The sequence below is a fragment of the Bufo bufo genome, chromosome 3 (assembly GCF_905171765.1).
Source record: "Bufo bufo chromosome 3, aBufBuf1.1, whole genome shotgun sequence".
NCBI classification, from domain to species: domain Eukaryota; kingdom Metazoa; phylum Chordata; class Amphibia; order Anura; family Bufonidae; genus Bufo; species Bufo bufo.
The window spans coordinates 561035320-561054269 of record NC_053391.1 but is presented as its reverse complement, the minus strand read 5'-3'; the positions used below and the strand labels follow the sequence as shown (position 1 = coordinate 561054269).

Sequence of the window (18950 nt, the reverse complement as noted above, 5' to 3'; positions counted from 1 at the left end):
TCCCTGAGATGACTCAGGGACAGGACTCATCGCAGGTTAATTTGCATATGTATCAAATCAGTTTTTTTTACACAATAAAAGCACACAGAGCTATGGGGACTGGGTATTGCGGATGTGCTAGCAGCGATCTAGCAACCCATGTCCTCAGCTCTATACACAAAATCCAGGTGACAGGTTCCCTTTAACTGTTATGATGGATTATTCCTGCCTGCACACTGTTTTTAAAGTGTGTATCATCTGTAAAACTCAATAAAAATGATTATTTACATAATGTGTTGCAACTGCTGGTGTTACTATTACTACCACTATTACCCATACACACCTTACCCTTTCTACATCCACACTGTACTGCTGCTGCTCTCAGCGCGTGCATTTAGGTTTCAAAATCCAAATCCTAACTCAGGTTTGTTACTGATCCTGGTGCAAGCCACAAACCAGAGTTCAGATTTTGAAACCTAAATGCATGCGACAAGTGTAACGGTGCATGCACAAAAGTAAGGAAGTCTTGAGTTACTTGGGCCGATAGCAAGAAAGCCTCATTGGAGACCATACATTTTAGACTGCTACAGCGCAGCAATTTATGAATGAAGGTATGCAACGTACCAGGTATGGACAGAGCTATCTGAACACGGCTCGCTCATCTCTAATATTGACGTGTATGTGTGCATAAACAGGGGCAGTGATCTGCCACCAATTAAGGTATAATTTTTGGATGCTTAGTCCCGACAAGACACTTTTTTCCCGATAGCACTGCATGTGTTTACACTGTCCTTAAACTGTCTGTCCTCAAAAAAGGTTTCTAATATTCAAAAGCATAACAAATGTGAAGGTGCAGTCTGTTTTTAAAAATGCTGTTTGTTAATAACTTCAAACATGCACTTACCACTAGCTATACATGTCAGTGTTACTCTGACACTATTTGCAATTGCTGTCATCATGTTAAAGGACTTAAAAAAAAGGGGGTGGAGCAAAATTGATGATAAAAAGATATAAAAATCTGCGTCCTAGTCGACCTCGAGTGTTATATACCAATTTTCATTCCAATTTAAGCATATTCGAATCGAGTCAGACAAAAATATAATTTTTGGAAAAATTGAACGAATTGGACACAAAACAAATGGCAAGAAAATACACATAGACATCAATGAGGTCAACTCCTGTCCATGGTGACTGCTGTTATCAGCAGCTCAAGCAAGGTGGCATCCCCCATAATCATGTTCAGGAAATAGAATTAAATAGGTTCAACTCTGAACCCGGACATATCCCCTTCTTCACCCAGGCAGCCCCTCTGAGTGGAGCATCAGAGCATTTCATGCTCCAATGCTCTCCCTTGCCCTGTGCTGTATTGCGCATGGCAAGGGCTGTTTGTTTATATTCTTACACTGCCAGGCAGAGGCTTCCACCTAGCAGTATCCCTGGTGATGTCACCGGCACTAATGGGCTGCCCTAGCCTGTTTCAAAGCCCGCCCATTAGTGCCTGTGACATCACCGGACTCACTGCTAGGCGGAAGCCTCCACCTAGCGTACCCATAACGAAACCCTGTATGTCCCTGGATCATCTAAAAAAAAAATCTGAACGATTCAGTGCAGGGCAAGGGAAGACATCGGAGCATGAAATGCTCCTATGCTCCACTCAGAGAGACTGCCTGGGTGAAGAAGGGGATATGTCCTGGTTCAGCTGTGAACCCGGACAACCCCTTTAAGAAATCTACAATCTGAAAATAAAATGAAATTAGAAAAAAAGGATATGTCAGATACAGTATGTGTCAGTTTTCAACTGGCAGAAAAAAAATGACATGTGACACATTCTCTTTGATGATCATTGTATTTTTCAAGCCTCTTCAAACAGCTGATCAGTGGCGGTGCCAGGAGTTGGACCCCCACTGGCACGAGCGTCCCTAGCGTCACCCGCGGTGCTAGGGAGGCTCGTCCCCGCCTGCCATTAGCTGCTCCGCCCCGACACAGGATATTTTCATCCGTGTACAGGAAGAAGCAGCAGCAGCGGCAGTGCGGGTTTTAAGAGCAGCCCCGCGAGCGGGGTAAGTATATTCGGAGGGGCCCGGCACATGGGGGGGCTGTTGTAGATACTGGATAACGTCTTTAAAGAACCAGAACAGGAAGTAGTATACATGAAGTGACTTAGATCCAGATAACCATTTTTTTTTTATTTAAAAAATTACATATTTTTTTTATTAAAAAACTACATAGAATATTGACATAGGTTCTTAATACGTGGCAATACCAATACCAAAAAGAGAATAAAAGCATCAATAGTGATGCAATATTTCACTAATAGACCATTAAAGAGGTTTTCTGAGTTATTCTTTTATCCTAGCTTAGTAAAATATATTGTTTTTAAATTACTTTGCAGAGCCCCCTGTGTCCCATATACTGCAGCCAATCACTAGCCTCAGCAATGTACAGCACAAGACACCTGAGGTCAGTGATTGGCTTCAGCAGTATATAGGACATCACTGCTGCAGACAATACTTCACAGCGAAGTGGACAGAGTGGCAGTGCTAGATTGGAGAGAACTTGGGAAGGCATGGTAAGTTTTTTATTTTTACTTTATTTTTTATTTATATGGCTCCTGGCAGTCTTCTAGAATGAAAAAAACTATTTTATTAAAATTGAAGTGACGAGGTCTGAAACAATGCCCTGTATGACAAGAGCTGATGTGCAACACCAGTCACCGCCCATGGTCAAGAGATATAGAAATAGAAGATATAGAAAACTTTTACATTAAAAAAAATCATCCCTGTGACATTGCAGATATTGTTTTTTGATGTCCTACACAGGATGATACTTGGAAAAGAATTTGAACAAAATATACTAAGTTTTGGCTCATATATAAATGACTAGAAAACCAGATTGTACCTGAGCTGCAGCACTACACCTAGTACAAGTAATTCCTCATTCTTCCTGAACAGAATACAAATCCCATGAAGATCCTTCTCTTGCAAATCTTGACATACTGCACAACCCTGTATCTTACTGCCCTAATACTGTTCTGCTTCATCCTTACACTCCTGTTCCTTCCTCCCTGGACCAGCTTTCTGGATCTGTGTTGCTTCCCCTCTGTGGAAGGATAAAGTGCATTTCTACAGACTGTGGGTCAGAGGCGGTGTGCGGCTCCCCAACTGCACCTGGCTGGGTCAAGTCTCTCTGTTCAAATCCTGAGCAGTGCAGCCACATTGGGGTAGGGGGAGCCCAAAGCCAAGATAAATGTCCCTCTGAGCAAGCTGGGGAAGCACTGTGTATGTAGCAGACCTGAGATGGTTTTTCTACTCGATTAGGATGAAAAAGTGAAGGGCATGTACTTGTTGCATCCCCAGATGAATGCAACCCTCCTCCACAGTGTGAATGGAAGTCTCCTCCATGGCGGCAGGATGATGGACTGCATGGCATTAGGGATACGTGAACTGCATGACGGAGAGCCTGAAGGCCTTCTCTCAGCTCCTGCACTTGGCATGACAGATCAGATACCTGGGGGGAAAGAGCAGTTTATGATGCAGTTGTAATTATGCCCTTCTTCTGTGTGATGAATACAGAAACCGCAGGACTGCATTACAGTAGATATCATTTGATAAGTGCACTAGCCACTTACCGCTTGACTGAGACGATCCATACTTTCAGTAGCTCTTGGTTCTGATGGCAACAATAAATGATCTGTAAAAAGAATAAAGCTGGAAAGTTATTTTCTTCTATTTACAGACGGGATATAAAAAAATTATTGGAACATTTTTTCCTTTGAGATTGGCTAAATTTAATCTAAGTAAAATATTTTAGATTCTCCTAGGCAGCAATCTCACACTTGTGGCTCTCCAGCTGCTGCGGCACTACAAGTCCTGGCACCAAATTTATCATCCAGCCTGAGCCACTGTGATACTGTAAGCTTATGCCATCTTTAGGATTAGTAAATCTGGGCAAATGAGGCTTTAGAAAATCTATCAGCTCTCCTGACATGTCTATTATAGCAAATCCTTGTATTCATCATAAAATTAGATCTGTGGTCCGTGCCCACTGCCCTCCTGGTTGTCCTCTGTGGGAGCAGACACCTTGCCACTTACCATGCCATTCAGCGTCCTGGTCGCCGACTTCCTGTCCATACTGCTGCCTCCATGCTCCTGCTTAATGCTCCCCCTGCCTCTTAATGGACCTAAGGGTCCCTGGGTATTTAAGGTACTCTCTCCAGCTGGAGGATGCCTGAGCTTTAGGGTTCCTTGGCGATCAGTAAAGGTGTTCTCATAGTCTAGTGCTATTGTGACTTTCCTACGTTTATCTTACATTATCTTCTGTCTGTATTCCTGCCATGTGTGCCATCCTACCTGTGTGCCCATGCACTTTCAAGTCCAAGTTCAGTTCATGTCAAAGTTAACCCAGTTTGTCTACCCTGTCTGTGTTTCAGCCTAGTCCCCAGCCTGTATGCCTTGTGTTTGCCTCATCACTATTCTGCCCCTCAAGTCTTTCTTGTGTCTGCATTAAAAGTGCACTGCTTGGATCTAAAGAAAACAGCTTTCTAGTCTTGGTGACTGTGCGGACTATACCTGCAATTTTCCTGCATTTTTGGTGCATTTTCTGTACACTGGGATCCCGGCGCTTGCACCAGTGTCCCTGACCATAGTGGTTCAACTGACAACTACACTAGGGCTATTCCAGGAGGTAGTAGTCTGGTTGTTTCCCTGCAACAAAGTTCAGATCCCTGCAAGGGGATTGCAATGCAATCTAAAAGTGCCTTATTATAGAGCAGGATTAGCTGAGCAGATTGATATATATTTTTGTGGGAAAATATTCAGTAAAAATTGTAATTCATATGTTTATATCTTTGTTTTGCCACTTCCTGTGAAGTACTGTCGGTACAGGAGGGAGAGGTTATCAGTGACAGACAGCTATCTCTCTATGCACACGTATACACACAATACTATCAGTCACTGGTAACACCTCCTTACTGTACGGATAGTTTTTCACAGGGCTGCAAAAAAAATTGAAAATACATAAATGTATAAATTACAAGTTTTAGTTAATCTTTTCCCACAAATATATATATATATATATATATATATATATATATATATATATATCTGCTCCTCCTGCTCTACAACATGCTGCCTGCAGCTTGCATTGCATTTTGTAATGACAGGTCCTCTTTAAAACGTGAATACCAGGGGAGCACTGGAATAATACCCTTAGGGTTTAGCCTAAAGCTAAACTGGTTAGTTGGAACAATAGGTACACACTGATCCGTAACAATTACAGTTCCTCCTATTCCTTTTTTCCTGATGAATGGGTGTGTCCCTATAGAGTCAACAAAGATTGGGCAGTGTCAGAGTATGTAGCAAAACCCCCTCCAACTAGTAATGCCTACTTGTCATTGTATTCATACATTTGTAATAGGAATAACAGAGGAATAGCACAACACAGTTATAAGAAATGACAATAAAGAATTGTTATATAATGAATTACTAAAAGAGACATGTCAGAAATAATGACAGGTTCTATATACAGATACAGTTGCAAGAAAAAGTATGTGAACCCTTTGGAATGATATGGATTTCTGCACAAATTGGTCATAAAATGTGATCTGATCTTCATCTAAGTCACAACAATAGACAATCACAGTCTGCTTAAACTAATAACACACAAAGAATTAAATTTTACCATGTTTTTATTGAACACACCATGTAAACATTCACAGCGCAGGTGGAAAAAGTATGTGAACCCTTGGATTTAATAACTGGTTGAACCTCCTTTGGCAGCAATAACTTCAACCAAACGTTTCCTGTAGTTGCAGATCAGACGTGCACAACGGTCAGGAGTAATTCTTGACCATTCCTCTTTACAGAACTGTTTCAGTTCAGCAATATTCTTGGGATGTCTGGTGTGAATCACTTTCTTGAGGTCATGCCACAGCATCTCAATCGGGTTGAAGTCAGGACTCTGACTGGGCCACTCCAGAAGGCGTATTTTCTTCTGGTTAAGCCATTCTGTTGTTGATTTACTTCTATGCTTTGGGTCGTTGTCCTGTTGCAACACCCATCTTCTGTTGAGCTTCAGCTGGTGGACAGATGGCCTTAAGTTGTCCTGCAAAATGTCTTGATAAACTTGGGAATTCATTTTTCCTTCGATGATAGCAATCTGTCCAGGCCCTGATGCAGCAAAGCAGCCCCAAACCATGATGCCCCCACCACCATACTTCACAGTTGGGATGAGGTTTTAATGTTGGTGTGCTGTGCCTATTTTTCTCCACACATAGTGTTGTGTGTTTCTTCCAAACAACTCAACTTTGGTTTCATCTGTCTACAGAATATTTTGCCAGTACTGCTGTGGAACATCCAGGTGATTTTGTGCAAACTGTAAACGTGCAGCAATGTTTTTTTTGGACAGCAGTGGCTTCCTCTGTAGTATCCTTACAATAAATCCATTCTTGTTTAGTGTTTTACGTATCGTAGATTCGCTAACAGGGATGTTAGCATATGCCAGAGACTTTTGTAAGTCTTTAGCTAACACTCTAGGATTCTTCTTCACCTCATTGAGCAGTCTGCGCTGTGCTCTTGCAGTCATCTTTACAGGACGGCCAGTCCTAGGGAGAGTAGCAGCAGTGCTGAACTTTCTCCATTTATAGACAATTTGTCTTACCGTGGACTGATGAACAGCAAGGCTTTTGGAGATACTTTTTAACCCTTTCCAGCTTTATGCAAGTCAACAATTCTTAATCGTAGGTCTTCTGAGAGCTCTTTTGTGCGAGGCATCATTCACATCAGGCAATGCTTCTTGTGAAAAGCAAACCCAGAACTGGTGTGTGTTTTTTATACAACACCTCCAATCTCATCTCATTGATTGGACTCCAGTTGGCTGACAACTCACTCCAATTAGCTCTTGGAGATGTCATTAGTCTAGGGGTTCACATACTTTTTCCACCTGCACTGTGAATGTTCACATGAAGTGTTCAATAAAAACATGGTAACATTTAATTATTTGTGTGTTATTAGTTTAAGCAGACTGTGATTGTCTATTGCTGTGACTTAGATGAAGATCAGATCACATTTTATGACCAATTTGTGCAGAAATCCAAATCATTCGAAAGGGTTCACATACTTTTTCTTGCAACTGTATATATATATATATATATATATAGTGTGACACAGTGAGGGTTTGTGTCTGGCAAGGCGAGTATTTTCCTCCCGGCTTGTGCGGCTGGGCTAGTTTTTGCTGAAGGGCTGAGAGCCGCATGCTGGGGAAACAGGCCCCCTAAAGCCTGCTGTGGACTACTGGAGGCAGAACTGCCAGCAAGGTGACATGTTATATGAACTTTTCATTGTGTGTGAATTAACACCAAGACTGCAAAGTTACGTACTGTTTTGCGCAATTGCCTCAAGTGTGAACAAACACTGACGTTTTGAGTTAAAAAAAAATTGCCTCTGTACTGCACCCGCTTACCCTATCTACCAGAGCGAAACCCCACAATAGTTACATGGTGATACCAGGTTTTTATTACCTGGAGTATTTTGAAGGTTGTTGCAGTCTGAAAATGTGAATTTCTGCTGGACTATCCCAGTTGTTCCTTCTTTACCATCCACAACCCTGTAGAAAAGACCAATGAATATATGTGATCACATGTGATAATGATGAACTTCGGCACCCATCAAAGACCCATTGTTACCTGGATCATACAGGCGATCTCTTTTATTGAGTCAGGGCATTAAATCCACTAACAAAACAAAGCTTCTTGTGAGCAGATTAGATATCAAAGTGTACTGGTATACCCAGTCCCTTTGGAAGGGTTGATATATGCTGGGACATTAGATTTAAAGGCAGGTCAGGACAATATGATTCTGTTTAAAGATTGGTTGGCTGGAAAAATATTAAGAGAATGGTGAACCTTGCCATATGCAGCAAGCCCCTGAGGAGCCAGAGCGGAGGATGAGAGTAGTGTCTGGGGCTTCAGAAAGTCTATCACTGTGGCTTTTATCACACTGTTGCTCCCTAGGGCCAGTGCAGTGAAAGGAGGTCATACCCTTTCTTTCCTCGGGGGAGCACATCAGGGTGTTAGGGCTGCTGCGTGATGGTAGTTGGGGAGGCCTTGGTGTTAACATTTGTATGGGTGCAAGGCAAAGCGTGTAGGGTGTGCAACTGGTGTACGGTGTAAGAGTCAGTAACCAGGCCTGAGGTAGAAGAATTAACGTCTCTCTAGGGTTGTAGTACAGTACATTTAACAGTCTCAGAACATGGTTCCAACAACATACAATGCAAATCTTCCCCCAGATGGTTTTGTATGGGTATAGGCCTTCACACTTCCTCTACAGAATCTGGGGCTAGCAATAAAACTTTTGATCAGACAGCTGTAATACTCTACTGCGGCAAACAGATTCAGGGAAACGACTGACCAGGTTGTGTCTAAGTGTGGATGATGTCTTAGCAGTGTTCCACTCACAGCAGTAATGTCTATAGCTCAGGGCTGCACCAACAATGAGGCGAGGCGATCGCCTCAGGCAGCACCAGGAAGGGGCAAGAGGGAGGCAGTGGAAGGGCCATGGGCAATAAGCACTTTTATTGTGGAAAAGGGATTAGGTTAAGAAATTGGCATTGAAAGGGGGACGCCGTTTTAGTTTTCGCCTCAGGCAGCAGAAAGGCTAGGTGCACCCCTGCTATAGCTTTTGATAGCAGAGTTACCTCAATGACTCCATTTTCTTGGCCATTACAGACTCTAGAATTTCCTTTTTCTCTCTCCCTCTCCAGGAGTATTTCAGTGTAAAGATGGTTCTCTCTTTGTAGATCATGCAGAGATGGCTAGTCTCTGTAGCTTGAGGCCTAGTACTAAGGAGTGGAGCACATGGACTTTGCCTCCTATCTCCTTCCTTTTTAAAATGCTAACACTAGACTCTCTAGACTGAGCTAGGGGTGGAGCTAACAGTCTACACCTCAGCTTCCCTAGGGGTCTTGCCAGGGTTGGTTAACTCCAACACTTCCATACATTAGCACACTGGGGATACAAATCATAACATAATATAAATTAACAAAGCGCTTTGCAAGTACCCCCTACTCTGGGGTACTTCATATATAGTATGATATAGGATTGTCTCCAAGAATCCATCTAAGAATAGGGCTGATGCTTAAAAAAGAATTATGGACTAAGATGGAAGTGGAAGGTGTAAAATCAATTGGGGATTGCTATAAATTATGAGGGAAAGTTAAAACTTTTCTTGAATGACAGATGACTTCAGGTATAAACATTAAAGGTATTATCGGCTGTTTTCAAAAATAATGGAGCTATTTAAATAAACGAGGGACCCAATGAAAAGAGAGAGAGATGGAAGTTATCCAAGACATGGTTTTTGAGTGCTAATTGGAACATAAAGCTGGTACAATCCGAGATGGGGAGAGATTTATATGTGGAGTATGCTTTCAATAAACCTTTACACAAATATATCCTGGGTTATCAGGGTATGTATTGAATTGTCCCAGGTGTAGCAAGGGAGGACTGATATATTACATGTTTTGTGGTTATGCCTGATGTGGAAAGATGTTAAGAAATTAGCTTTGTGTTTTACACTCTGATTTTATTAATCATGATGAAAAGAAACACGGTTTTATGGGCAATTTATACATTCTGTATTGCTTGCAGCAAAAAAGGCAATAATAGATTATTGGATATATACTATACCGCCCTCATACACATATCTGAAGTCTAATGAGAATGATTTTGTTGCACATTAGAGGAAATAGAAATCAAATTAAAGATATGAAACAATTTGAAAAGATATAAGCTTATTAACATTTTATTCTCCTTTGAGGAAAAAGCTATTATGTTTGATCTATTCAGATATAAGAAAATAAAAGAATAATAAAGACAGTCGCAAAAGGGATGCTTGACAATTAGTTTTTGGGAAAATGTATCATATTCTCTGCAAATACTGTAATGTAATGATATAAAGGAATATATATATATACAGTATATTGGTATATATATATATATATATATATATATATATAGAAAAGTTTTTCTTTACATATGTAAGAATATAATAAATTTAATAAAAAATAAAGGTAAACGATAGGGATGTAAAATTATTCTTAGACTTTGTCACGCTGTTGTCAGTGGTTCTGTTGGTGGTGCTACATTAAGCTGCTAAGCCACATAGATAGTTTTTGTCTTTTTTAATTTTAGGGCTGCTGACCCATTAAATGGAGCTAAACTGCAAGCAGACTTCCACCGCAGTATCCCTGGTGTCAACACAGTAACTGCGCTAGGAATGGATATGTCCATTATTGGCGCAGTCTGGACCACTGCACGTAAAAAATAAATCTTCAGCCAACTGTGGAATGGACTCCCATAGAAAACAATGGGAGGCGGACACCACAAGCAAGGCGGTCTCCAAAATTTTGGTGCAGAGTCTAGGCAACAATTTTGTCCGCAAAATCCACTGTGTGAACATACCCTTAGACCCCTTTCACACGAGCGAGTATTCCTCGCGGGTGCAATGTGCGATGCGAATGCATTTCGCCCGCACTGAATCCGGACCTATTCATTTCAATGGGTCTGTGTACATGAGCGTTGTTTTTCACGCATCACTTGTGCATTGCGTGAAAATCGCAGCATGTTCTATATTCAGCGTTTTTCACGCAACGCTGGCCCCATAGAAGTGAAAGGGGCTGCGTGAAAATCGCAAGCAAGTGCGGATGCGATGCGTTTTTCACTGATGGTTGCTAAGAGATGTTGTTTGTTAACCTTCAGTTTTTTATCACACGCGTGAAAAATTCATTAAATCGCATTGCACCCGCGCCAAAAAAAATCTGAACGCAATCACAGACAAAACTGACTGCGCAAGCAAGCAAAATCACGCATTTTTAACGGAACGCATCCGGACCGAATCCTTCACGCTTGTGTGAAAGGGGCCTTAACGAGAAAGGATCACTCCAATCCCAAACAATCTTACTGAAGTGAACTTGTTTTAACCCAGTTTGACCTGCTTGTCTTGATTTTAGCCTTTAAAGATGAAAGTTGTAAATGGAGAATTGAGCTATTTACCTTGGGCTTAGATCTGGTGGCCTAGTACAAGGCATAAGTGGTATTTGTAGTTCAGCAGCACAACTCTTCCGAGGTGTGTGAATGGGTGTCACTTCCTGAGACCGATTTTCACTGTAATTCGAAAACCGAGATGGGGAGAGTCGAAGCCTGGGAGATGACTTGGGGGTGAGCAGAGAAGTATGTGCAGTTGATGACACATCTTCTGGTAAACCATCTTTCATAGAAGACTGCTGCACATGGATTTGACTCTAGAGCATAGAGATCACCATAGAAATGTTACGCTACACACAGGAGGTTAGTACTAAACAAAGAGCATGATACAGTACATGCATTTTAAAGGAGAACCCATCAGCTCACCCAACAAAGCTAAGGCACCTTTTCTTAAAAAAACTCTGGCATGTTCCATCACTGTTATTTCATTATAAAATGTATTAATAAATTGAGAACTGGGTGTTACTATTCCCTCTTGTCAATGGGGTGTGTCCCAACACACTTTTAGGGATGATTCACACAAACGTGTTCAGTCCTGGAAACATGACACTTGTGTGTCTGTGGCACCCCTGACCCAAACTGACTGTATTAGGGTTCATTCACACATCCGTATGTGTTTTGCGGATCCACGGATCTGCAAAACACGGTCACCGGCAATGTGCGTTCCGCATTTTGCGGACCGCACATTGCCAGCACTATAATAGAAAATGCCTAATCTTGTCCGCAATTGCGGACAAGAATAGGACATGTTCTATTTTTTTCGGGAACAGAATTGCGGACCCAGAAGTGCGGATCCGCATTTCCGGATCCGGACAGCACATCGTGTGGCCCCATAGAAATGAATGGGTCCGCAATTCCATTCCACAAAATGCGGAACAGAATTGCGGACGTGTGAATGGAGCCTTATAGTGTTTTATGGTGCACATAGTTCCTGACTGATTGGGGGTCTAATGTACTGTGCTTACATCATTATCAGACCCCCGATCATATAGGAACTGACTGTATCTTAAAACACTATGATGCAGTCAGTTCGGGTCAGGGGAGCAGAGGTTTCTTCGAGAGATGCAGCCCACACACGAATCATATTTCCCAGACCAAGCACAGTTGGGAGAGTGCTTGAGCAATGAGGTTCTTAGCTTGTCTATTTCCTGTGAAGGTATTCAACTTCTGTGTATTCTGACCTCCCATGTCCTGACCTCTGCCTGATAATCATATAGATCCTGAGCTGCCTGTCCTGACCTACTGTGTGTTTTACCATGTTGCATGAACTCTGTCTGTCTTGCCCTCTGACCATGCCTCTGCCTTTCTCCTGATGCCAATGTTGCCCTGGTCTTTGTTTATCCAAATCAAGGACTGTATATGTATTTATTAAGCTTGGTGCTGGGCTTCAATCCAAAGCGCCGTACATGTATGGCGCAGGATGAAAGCTCCTGCTATCTAACAGGAGAAAGTCAGGTCCCTGGCTGGGGACCCCCAAGTAGAAGACAAAAGTGGTTTGTTACCACTTCTGCCTTCTCCTTTTCTTGGTGCATAGCGCTGTATGAGCAGTATGTAGTGAGCAGAGATAGTGTCTATGCCCCTTCCTCTATTGGACCTGGTGATCATGTGATCACCGGGTGTCTCAGGTGCGGAGCAGAGCTTCAGGGTCTTAGCAGGCCCTGATTAGCTCTGCCTGTGTACAATGGTCTCCCCTGACAGCGCGCTGTTTTCCTTTGTAACTTGGATTTTGGATGCCCAAGTTACAGTGGAAAAGTGCAAAATAAAAAAATGTGTCAGTGTGCCTCAGAGGTTTTTTAATGACCTCTTGGTGTACATATTATATGGCAATTATAAAACAAACAAAATAAATAAATACATAAAAAAATTATTAAAATACAAATAAAATAAAAAAAACAGAAAAAATGGCAATCAAAACTGTCGCTGTGTTCATGCAAAACTATACATAACATATATCAAAATCACCAACACAAAATAAGGAACCCATTTTAATAAATTATTTTAGTGTCAGTTTGCATATTTCAAAAAAAATAAAGAGCTACAGTTTTAAAAATTTTTTTAATTGTTTGCCATTTTTGCCAAGATAAAACTAAAAAGAAAAATAAGATCTAAAATACATAATAAAATGACCTCAGCATCACATAAAAAAACACTGCAAAAATTATTTTGGCAGTCCAACAAATAAAAAATGTTAGAACTGCTAACCACCACATGCATGCGCTAAATCATGAAAAAATGTCAGCCTGGTCATTACGGAGTTTAAACTTGCCCAAAGCACATAAATATGTAAAATAATATAATATACTCACCATTTAATCCTCTGCCGTATCCAGCGCTACCACTCCATGCCTCACCTCCAGTTTGTTTTTACAGACTGCGGCACATGACTGCTGCAGCTAACTACTGACCTCAGCAGTGACTGGCTACCTTACCACTGAAGCCTGTAAACAGAAACTGGAGGTGAGGACTGGAGCTCCAGAGCTGGAAATAGCGGGGCATTAAGTGGTGAGTATACAGTGCTGCCCATAATTATTCATATTCCTGGCAAATTTTGACTTAAAGTTACTTTTATTCAACCAGCAAGTAATTTTTTGACGGGAAATGACATAGGTGTCTCCCAAAAGATAATAAGACGATGTACAGGAGGCATTATTGTGGAAAAACATTTCTCAGCTTTTATTTACATTTGAGCAAAAAATACAAGATGTTCCGCACTGTGGAAAATCTCAGAGGACGTGGTCGGAAGCCAAAAGTGACACCTGTGCTGGCCAGGAGGATAGTTAGAGAGGTGAAAAAGAATCCAAGGATCATCACCAAGGCCATCCTGATGAATCTGGGCTCTGTTGGTGGAAATGTCTCAAGGCAGACAATCCAACGGACACTGCACACTGCTGTGTTCCACTTCTCCAGATAAGGCACACAAAAGCTCGCTTGGCCTTTGCAAAAGCTCATCTGGACAAAGAAGAAGACTTCTGGTCTTCTGTGTTATGGTCAGATGAAACAAAAATTGAATTGTTTGGTCACAATGATGTTTCCTTCATTTGGCGTAAAAAAGGAGAAGCCTTCAACCCAAAGAACACCATCCCCACTGTCAAACATGGTGGTGGGAACCTAATGCTTTGGGGGTGTTTTTCAGCCAATGGACCAGGGAACCTAATCACAGTAAACGGCACCATGAAAAAAGAGCAATACATGAGGATTCTCAACGACAACATCAGGCAGTCTGCAGAGAAACTTGGCCTTGGGAACCAGTGGACATTTCAGCATGACAATGACCCAAAACACACAGCAAAAGAGGTGAAGAAATGGTTAGCAGACAACAACATTAATGTTTTGGAGTGGCCCAGCCAGAGTCCAGACTTTAATCCAATTGAGAATCTGTGGAGGGAGCTAAAGATCAGGGTGATGGCAAGAAGACCCTCCAACCTGAAAGATTTGGAGCTCATTGCTAAAGATGAATGGGCAAAAATACCTGTGGAGACAGGCAAAAAGCTGGTCTGCAATTATAGGAAGCGTTTGATAGCTGTAATAGCCAATAAAGGCTTTTCTATTGATTATTGAGAAGGGTATGAATAATTTTGGACTGGACACTTTTTGCTCAAATGTAAATAAAAGCTGAGAAATGTTTTTTTTCCACAATAATGCCTCCTGTACATCGTCTTATTATCTTTTGGGAGACACCTATGTCATTTCCCGTCAAAAAATTACTTGCTGGTTGAATAAAAGTAACTTTAAGTAAAAATTTGCCAGGGGTATGAATAATTATGGGCTGCACTGTATGTCCATTTATTATATTAACAAATTTATGGGCTTCAGGGAGGTTTTATTATAATTTGGACAAGTCCATTAATAATTTTTCTTGGTGGGCCCCCAAGCTCTACACTGATTTTAGAAACATTTTAAGACTTGCTGATTTACAATCAGTTGAACTGTCCTCCATGTGTCATAACATCAAGTCCACTTTAGATGTTGCTATCATTTTTTTTGGTATGCTGCCTGGTGTTACTTACCTCAGGCTCACATCTGCTGCTTCCCAAGTTGTAACTGAGCTGTTGTGTGATCTGACTTGTGAATTTATAAGCATATTCTGGATAGAGTGATAGCGTGTCACGAAGTCCCTTCAGACTGATCCCCTGCAGGTCACAATATGTCAAGCCTTTGACATCCGCATTTGCTTTAATTACTGTGTCCTCAGAAGAGACCTCACAACCAATCAGGTCACCTTTGCCTACAGTTAAAGATACAGTCAATGCATATTATCATTACAGTACCACATATGCTAGAAGATGTGGTCACTGAGCTAATATGTAACGTCATTTATAGCAGAGGCATTTTCCGCAACTCCAGCAGAAATCCTCCCGTAGTGTGTTGGTGCAAACCACAACTTATAAGAAAGACATGCACGACCAGTATCCATCCATCAGTGTAGAAGCACACTGCATTAGAAAATGTAAAAAGTCTTCTGGATCCATTGAGAGCATCTGTGTATGAATGATTTTTATATGTAATGTTTCAAATATATAAATAAAAAATGAACATATGGATGTAGAAATCCTCATCCTGATTCTTACCGCGTTAAGTAAACAGTGGCAAGAAACTTAGAATTTACTTTTTTAATGGCTTTCAAGGCGTAATATCACAGTGACCTTATATCACACTCAAGTTTAGAACTGTTACATCTGTATTTAAAAGCCATCCCTAATGGGAATGTGTGATTTTCCATTTTTGTGTTAGGGTCACAAACTGCATTTACATGACAGAAGTCACCATGTACAGTAGGTGGTGCAGTCTTGGTTCACATGGTCACATCTAGCTGTAGCTAATGCTCAGAAAACGTGTTCATTTTTACAAAAAAAAGGGAATACTTGATTCATACTTTATTGTTGTTTGGCTAAAAAGTCTAGTGCTTGGCAAATTAACTGATGACCAATGGTCTGATATACTAGAGGCGATACCTCTCTCTTCCCTGAGTGAAGGACATAAACTCTCGCAGCTGTTTATTGTCCATAGAGTCTACAAAACTCAGTTTTTTTTGTTCCGTATAGGGTTTAGGCCCACGGATGAATGTCCAAGATGCTCTGTGGTTTCTGCAGATTTGTTGCATATGATGTGGACGTGCGAGAGGTTAGGGAGATACTGGGAGTTGGTACTCCAGACAATACAGGACGTTTACAAGGTACGAATACCCTCTGACCCTAAAGTGTGTGTGTTAGGATATGTCTCTGAACTGGCCACCGGTCAGGTACATAAAATAGCTGTAGGTAGAATGTTATATGTTGCTAGAAAGTTAATCGCCTTACATTGGATACAGACAGCGCCGCCAATCCTAGGCGAATTCCTAAGTGCGGTTGACACGATGCTGAGTTATGAACGAATGGTATATCAGAAGCGTGGATGCCCAGCGAAATTTGAAAAATTGTGGGATTCATGGCTGTCGTTTCGACGTCTGAATAGAAATGTTTAACAATGTGCCTTTGTACTTTGCAGGTTAGGGTGGGAGGGAGGGGTGGGGGGGTCGGTTTGGTACTTAATTACTACACATAGGCTGATATCCTTTTTGTTATTAGCCTTATGAACAGTATGTCTCTATGTCATCCTTGTTTGTAATGTGTTAAAACGTGTATCTACACTGTAAAATGTTTAATAAAAAAGATCTGATTCAAAAAAAAAAGTCTAGTGCTAATGAAAACAGTTTTTAAGTGTTGAGCACTTAGAAATAATAGATAAAAAATTTCACATACAAACAAGTAGATATATTCTGATGTAAAATAAAAGAATAAAACAAGTTAAAGGGCTGCATAAATGTAATACATTTTTATGACACTGTCAATACCCACCCAATATCGCCAACACAATTCCATCCTTCAGGACTTCCATGGATCCTGAACACACACAGTACAGGGCTTCCAGCGCATCCCCCTGCCGGATGAGATACTCGCCAGGAGTGCAGAAAGAAGGCCTAATGTTAAGTGATAGGGAGCGTAGGCAACCTCTGCTTGCAAGGGAAAACAGTGGCATTTGGAGAAGTTCCTTGTTGAGGTGCATGGCAATATCAGCTCGTAGTTCATCTGGAAGACTGTGCAAGAGCTGCAAAGCATAAAAGAAGATTTTATCAATTAGACCAACAAGTAGACCTTAGAGGGTAACCTTTAGACAACTGAGGGACACTCAGGACCGCCCAAAAAGTGTGTGTGCTTCTCTCTCTCTGGAGGATCTTGATTGTCCGTGCACTACACCACTGCTGAAAAAGAAATGACCACCAAATTACCCATATATGTGCTATGGAAGATATTTACTAAGACCGTTGTATTACACACCAGTCTTAACCTATCCTCTGCTGGAATAAAACGTGCTACAAATAATATTTTTACTCTTATAACTGCAATGCATCTGTGTAAGGGCTTATGCACACGACCATATGCATTTTGTGGTCTGCAAAAAACGGATCTGCAAAAAATATGGATGAGATCCGTGTGCATTCCGTATTTTGTGGAACTGAACAGCTGGCACTTCATAGAACAATACTATTGTCACGATGGGGAGTGGGGGAAAACTCCCCACCGTATAACGTGGGAAAACGGGGAACAGCTAGGTCTGGACATGAGGAAAAGGAAGCAGGTTACCTCCTAAGCCGCCCTAATCCTGGCCCTGACTCCTAACTGTATGAGCAGACCCAGATGATAGGTGGGCTCATACACAGGAACCCCGGACCCTGAGTCACCCTGATGATCCCTGAATAAAGGTTAGGAGATAGAGACGACCTGTTCCTCCAGAACACGGACGAACAGGAGTCTCACAGGCCAAGCAGCAAAGGTAAGGGAAGACAGTGAGCAGCAACTGGGTCGGCAGGTAAGAACCCATTGATACGACAACACACCGGAACAACAAGCACTAACCTGCCGCAGCAACAGGGTGGAACACCAGCACCAAGGATACCTGGATCCCCATGTGGACCAAATGCATGGCGACCCCATGCAGAGCCACTCACTGACTTGTGGTTCCCCCTCCGGGGAACCCAGGGGCCCTCTCACTAAAGGCACAGACAAACAGGGGACTGTCTAGAAACCATGCTGGACAACACACCAAACAGACCAGACATGGAACACAACACTAGACATAACAACACACCCTGTACATAAACCCTCACCAAACATATACAAGGAAGGAAAGGGAAAATACATAAGGATGATATCAGATGACCTCGATGTCTAACTAAGTGGACCTCACACTGGAAGGATGGAATATTCAGGGCAGGAGCATAGCTCCAGCACACACCAAGGCTGGAGAACTACTGACCAGCACCAGATTAAGAAGAGCCATGAGGCCACACCCAGAACACACCTAGCCAAGAAGTTAACCCCTCCAGCACCAGACAGGGAAAGAACCAGAAGAAGGAGGAAAGCACAAACATGCTGCACCACAACGCGTTGCCCCTGGCAACCAGCATGCATGGCTAACGTGTCACGGAGCACAACAACAAGACCGTGACACAGCCGTGACAACTATCCTTGTCCGTAATGCAGACAATAATAGGACATGTTCTATTTTTTTACGGAACGGAAATACGGACATACGGAATCGGAATGCACACGGAGTAACTACCGTTTTTTTTGCGTACCCATTGAAGTGAAAATAAAAGGAACGGACATGGAAAGAAAATATGTTTGTGTGCATAAGCCCTAAGTCTTTGTGCTAAAGTGGAATCTACACCAGCAAGAGTGCAAGTGTATATTTCAGCTATAGATTATGGTTTCCGTTCGTAGATTAACCACTTAAATAACCTCACCATCCCATTAATCAATATCAAAAAGCCCATGGAACATCACCACACACACATCCAAAAAGAGGCCAATGGAACTCAAAAATGTATAAAGTATCTGAGACTTTATTAGTATATATAAATAAATAAAAGAAAAGAGAGTAGCACGATGCATGT

At 41.8% G+C, this 18950-nt stretch overlaps 1 protein-coding gene across 1 annotated transcript in view; it reads right to left on the bottom strand.

The window, feature by feature from the left end:
* Positions 1-2340: 2340 nt before the first annotated feature.
* The window catches only part of KCNH3 (potassium voltage-gated channel subfamily H member 3), a 158029-nt gene continuing 141419 nt past the window's right edge, over positions 2341-18950 (bottom strand). The window contains exons 11-17 of the mRNA XM_040422133.1: positions 16852-17101; positions 15025-15242; positions 11027-11274; positions 7496-7581; positions 5745-5747; positions 3608-3648; positions 2341-3486 (exon numbers count right to left, since the gene is read on the bottom strand). Coding sequence (XP_040278067.1) covers positions 3022-3486; positions 3608-3648; positions 5745-5747; positions 7496-7581; positions 11027-11274; positions 15025-15242; positions 16852-17101 — 1311 coding nt within the window. The 3' untranslated portion in view covers positions 2341-3021. The remainder of the gene's footprint in view (positions 3487-3607; positions 3649-5744; positions 5748-7495; positions 7582-11026; positions 11275-15024; positions 15243-16851; positions 17102-18950) is intronic.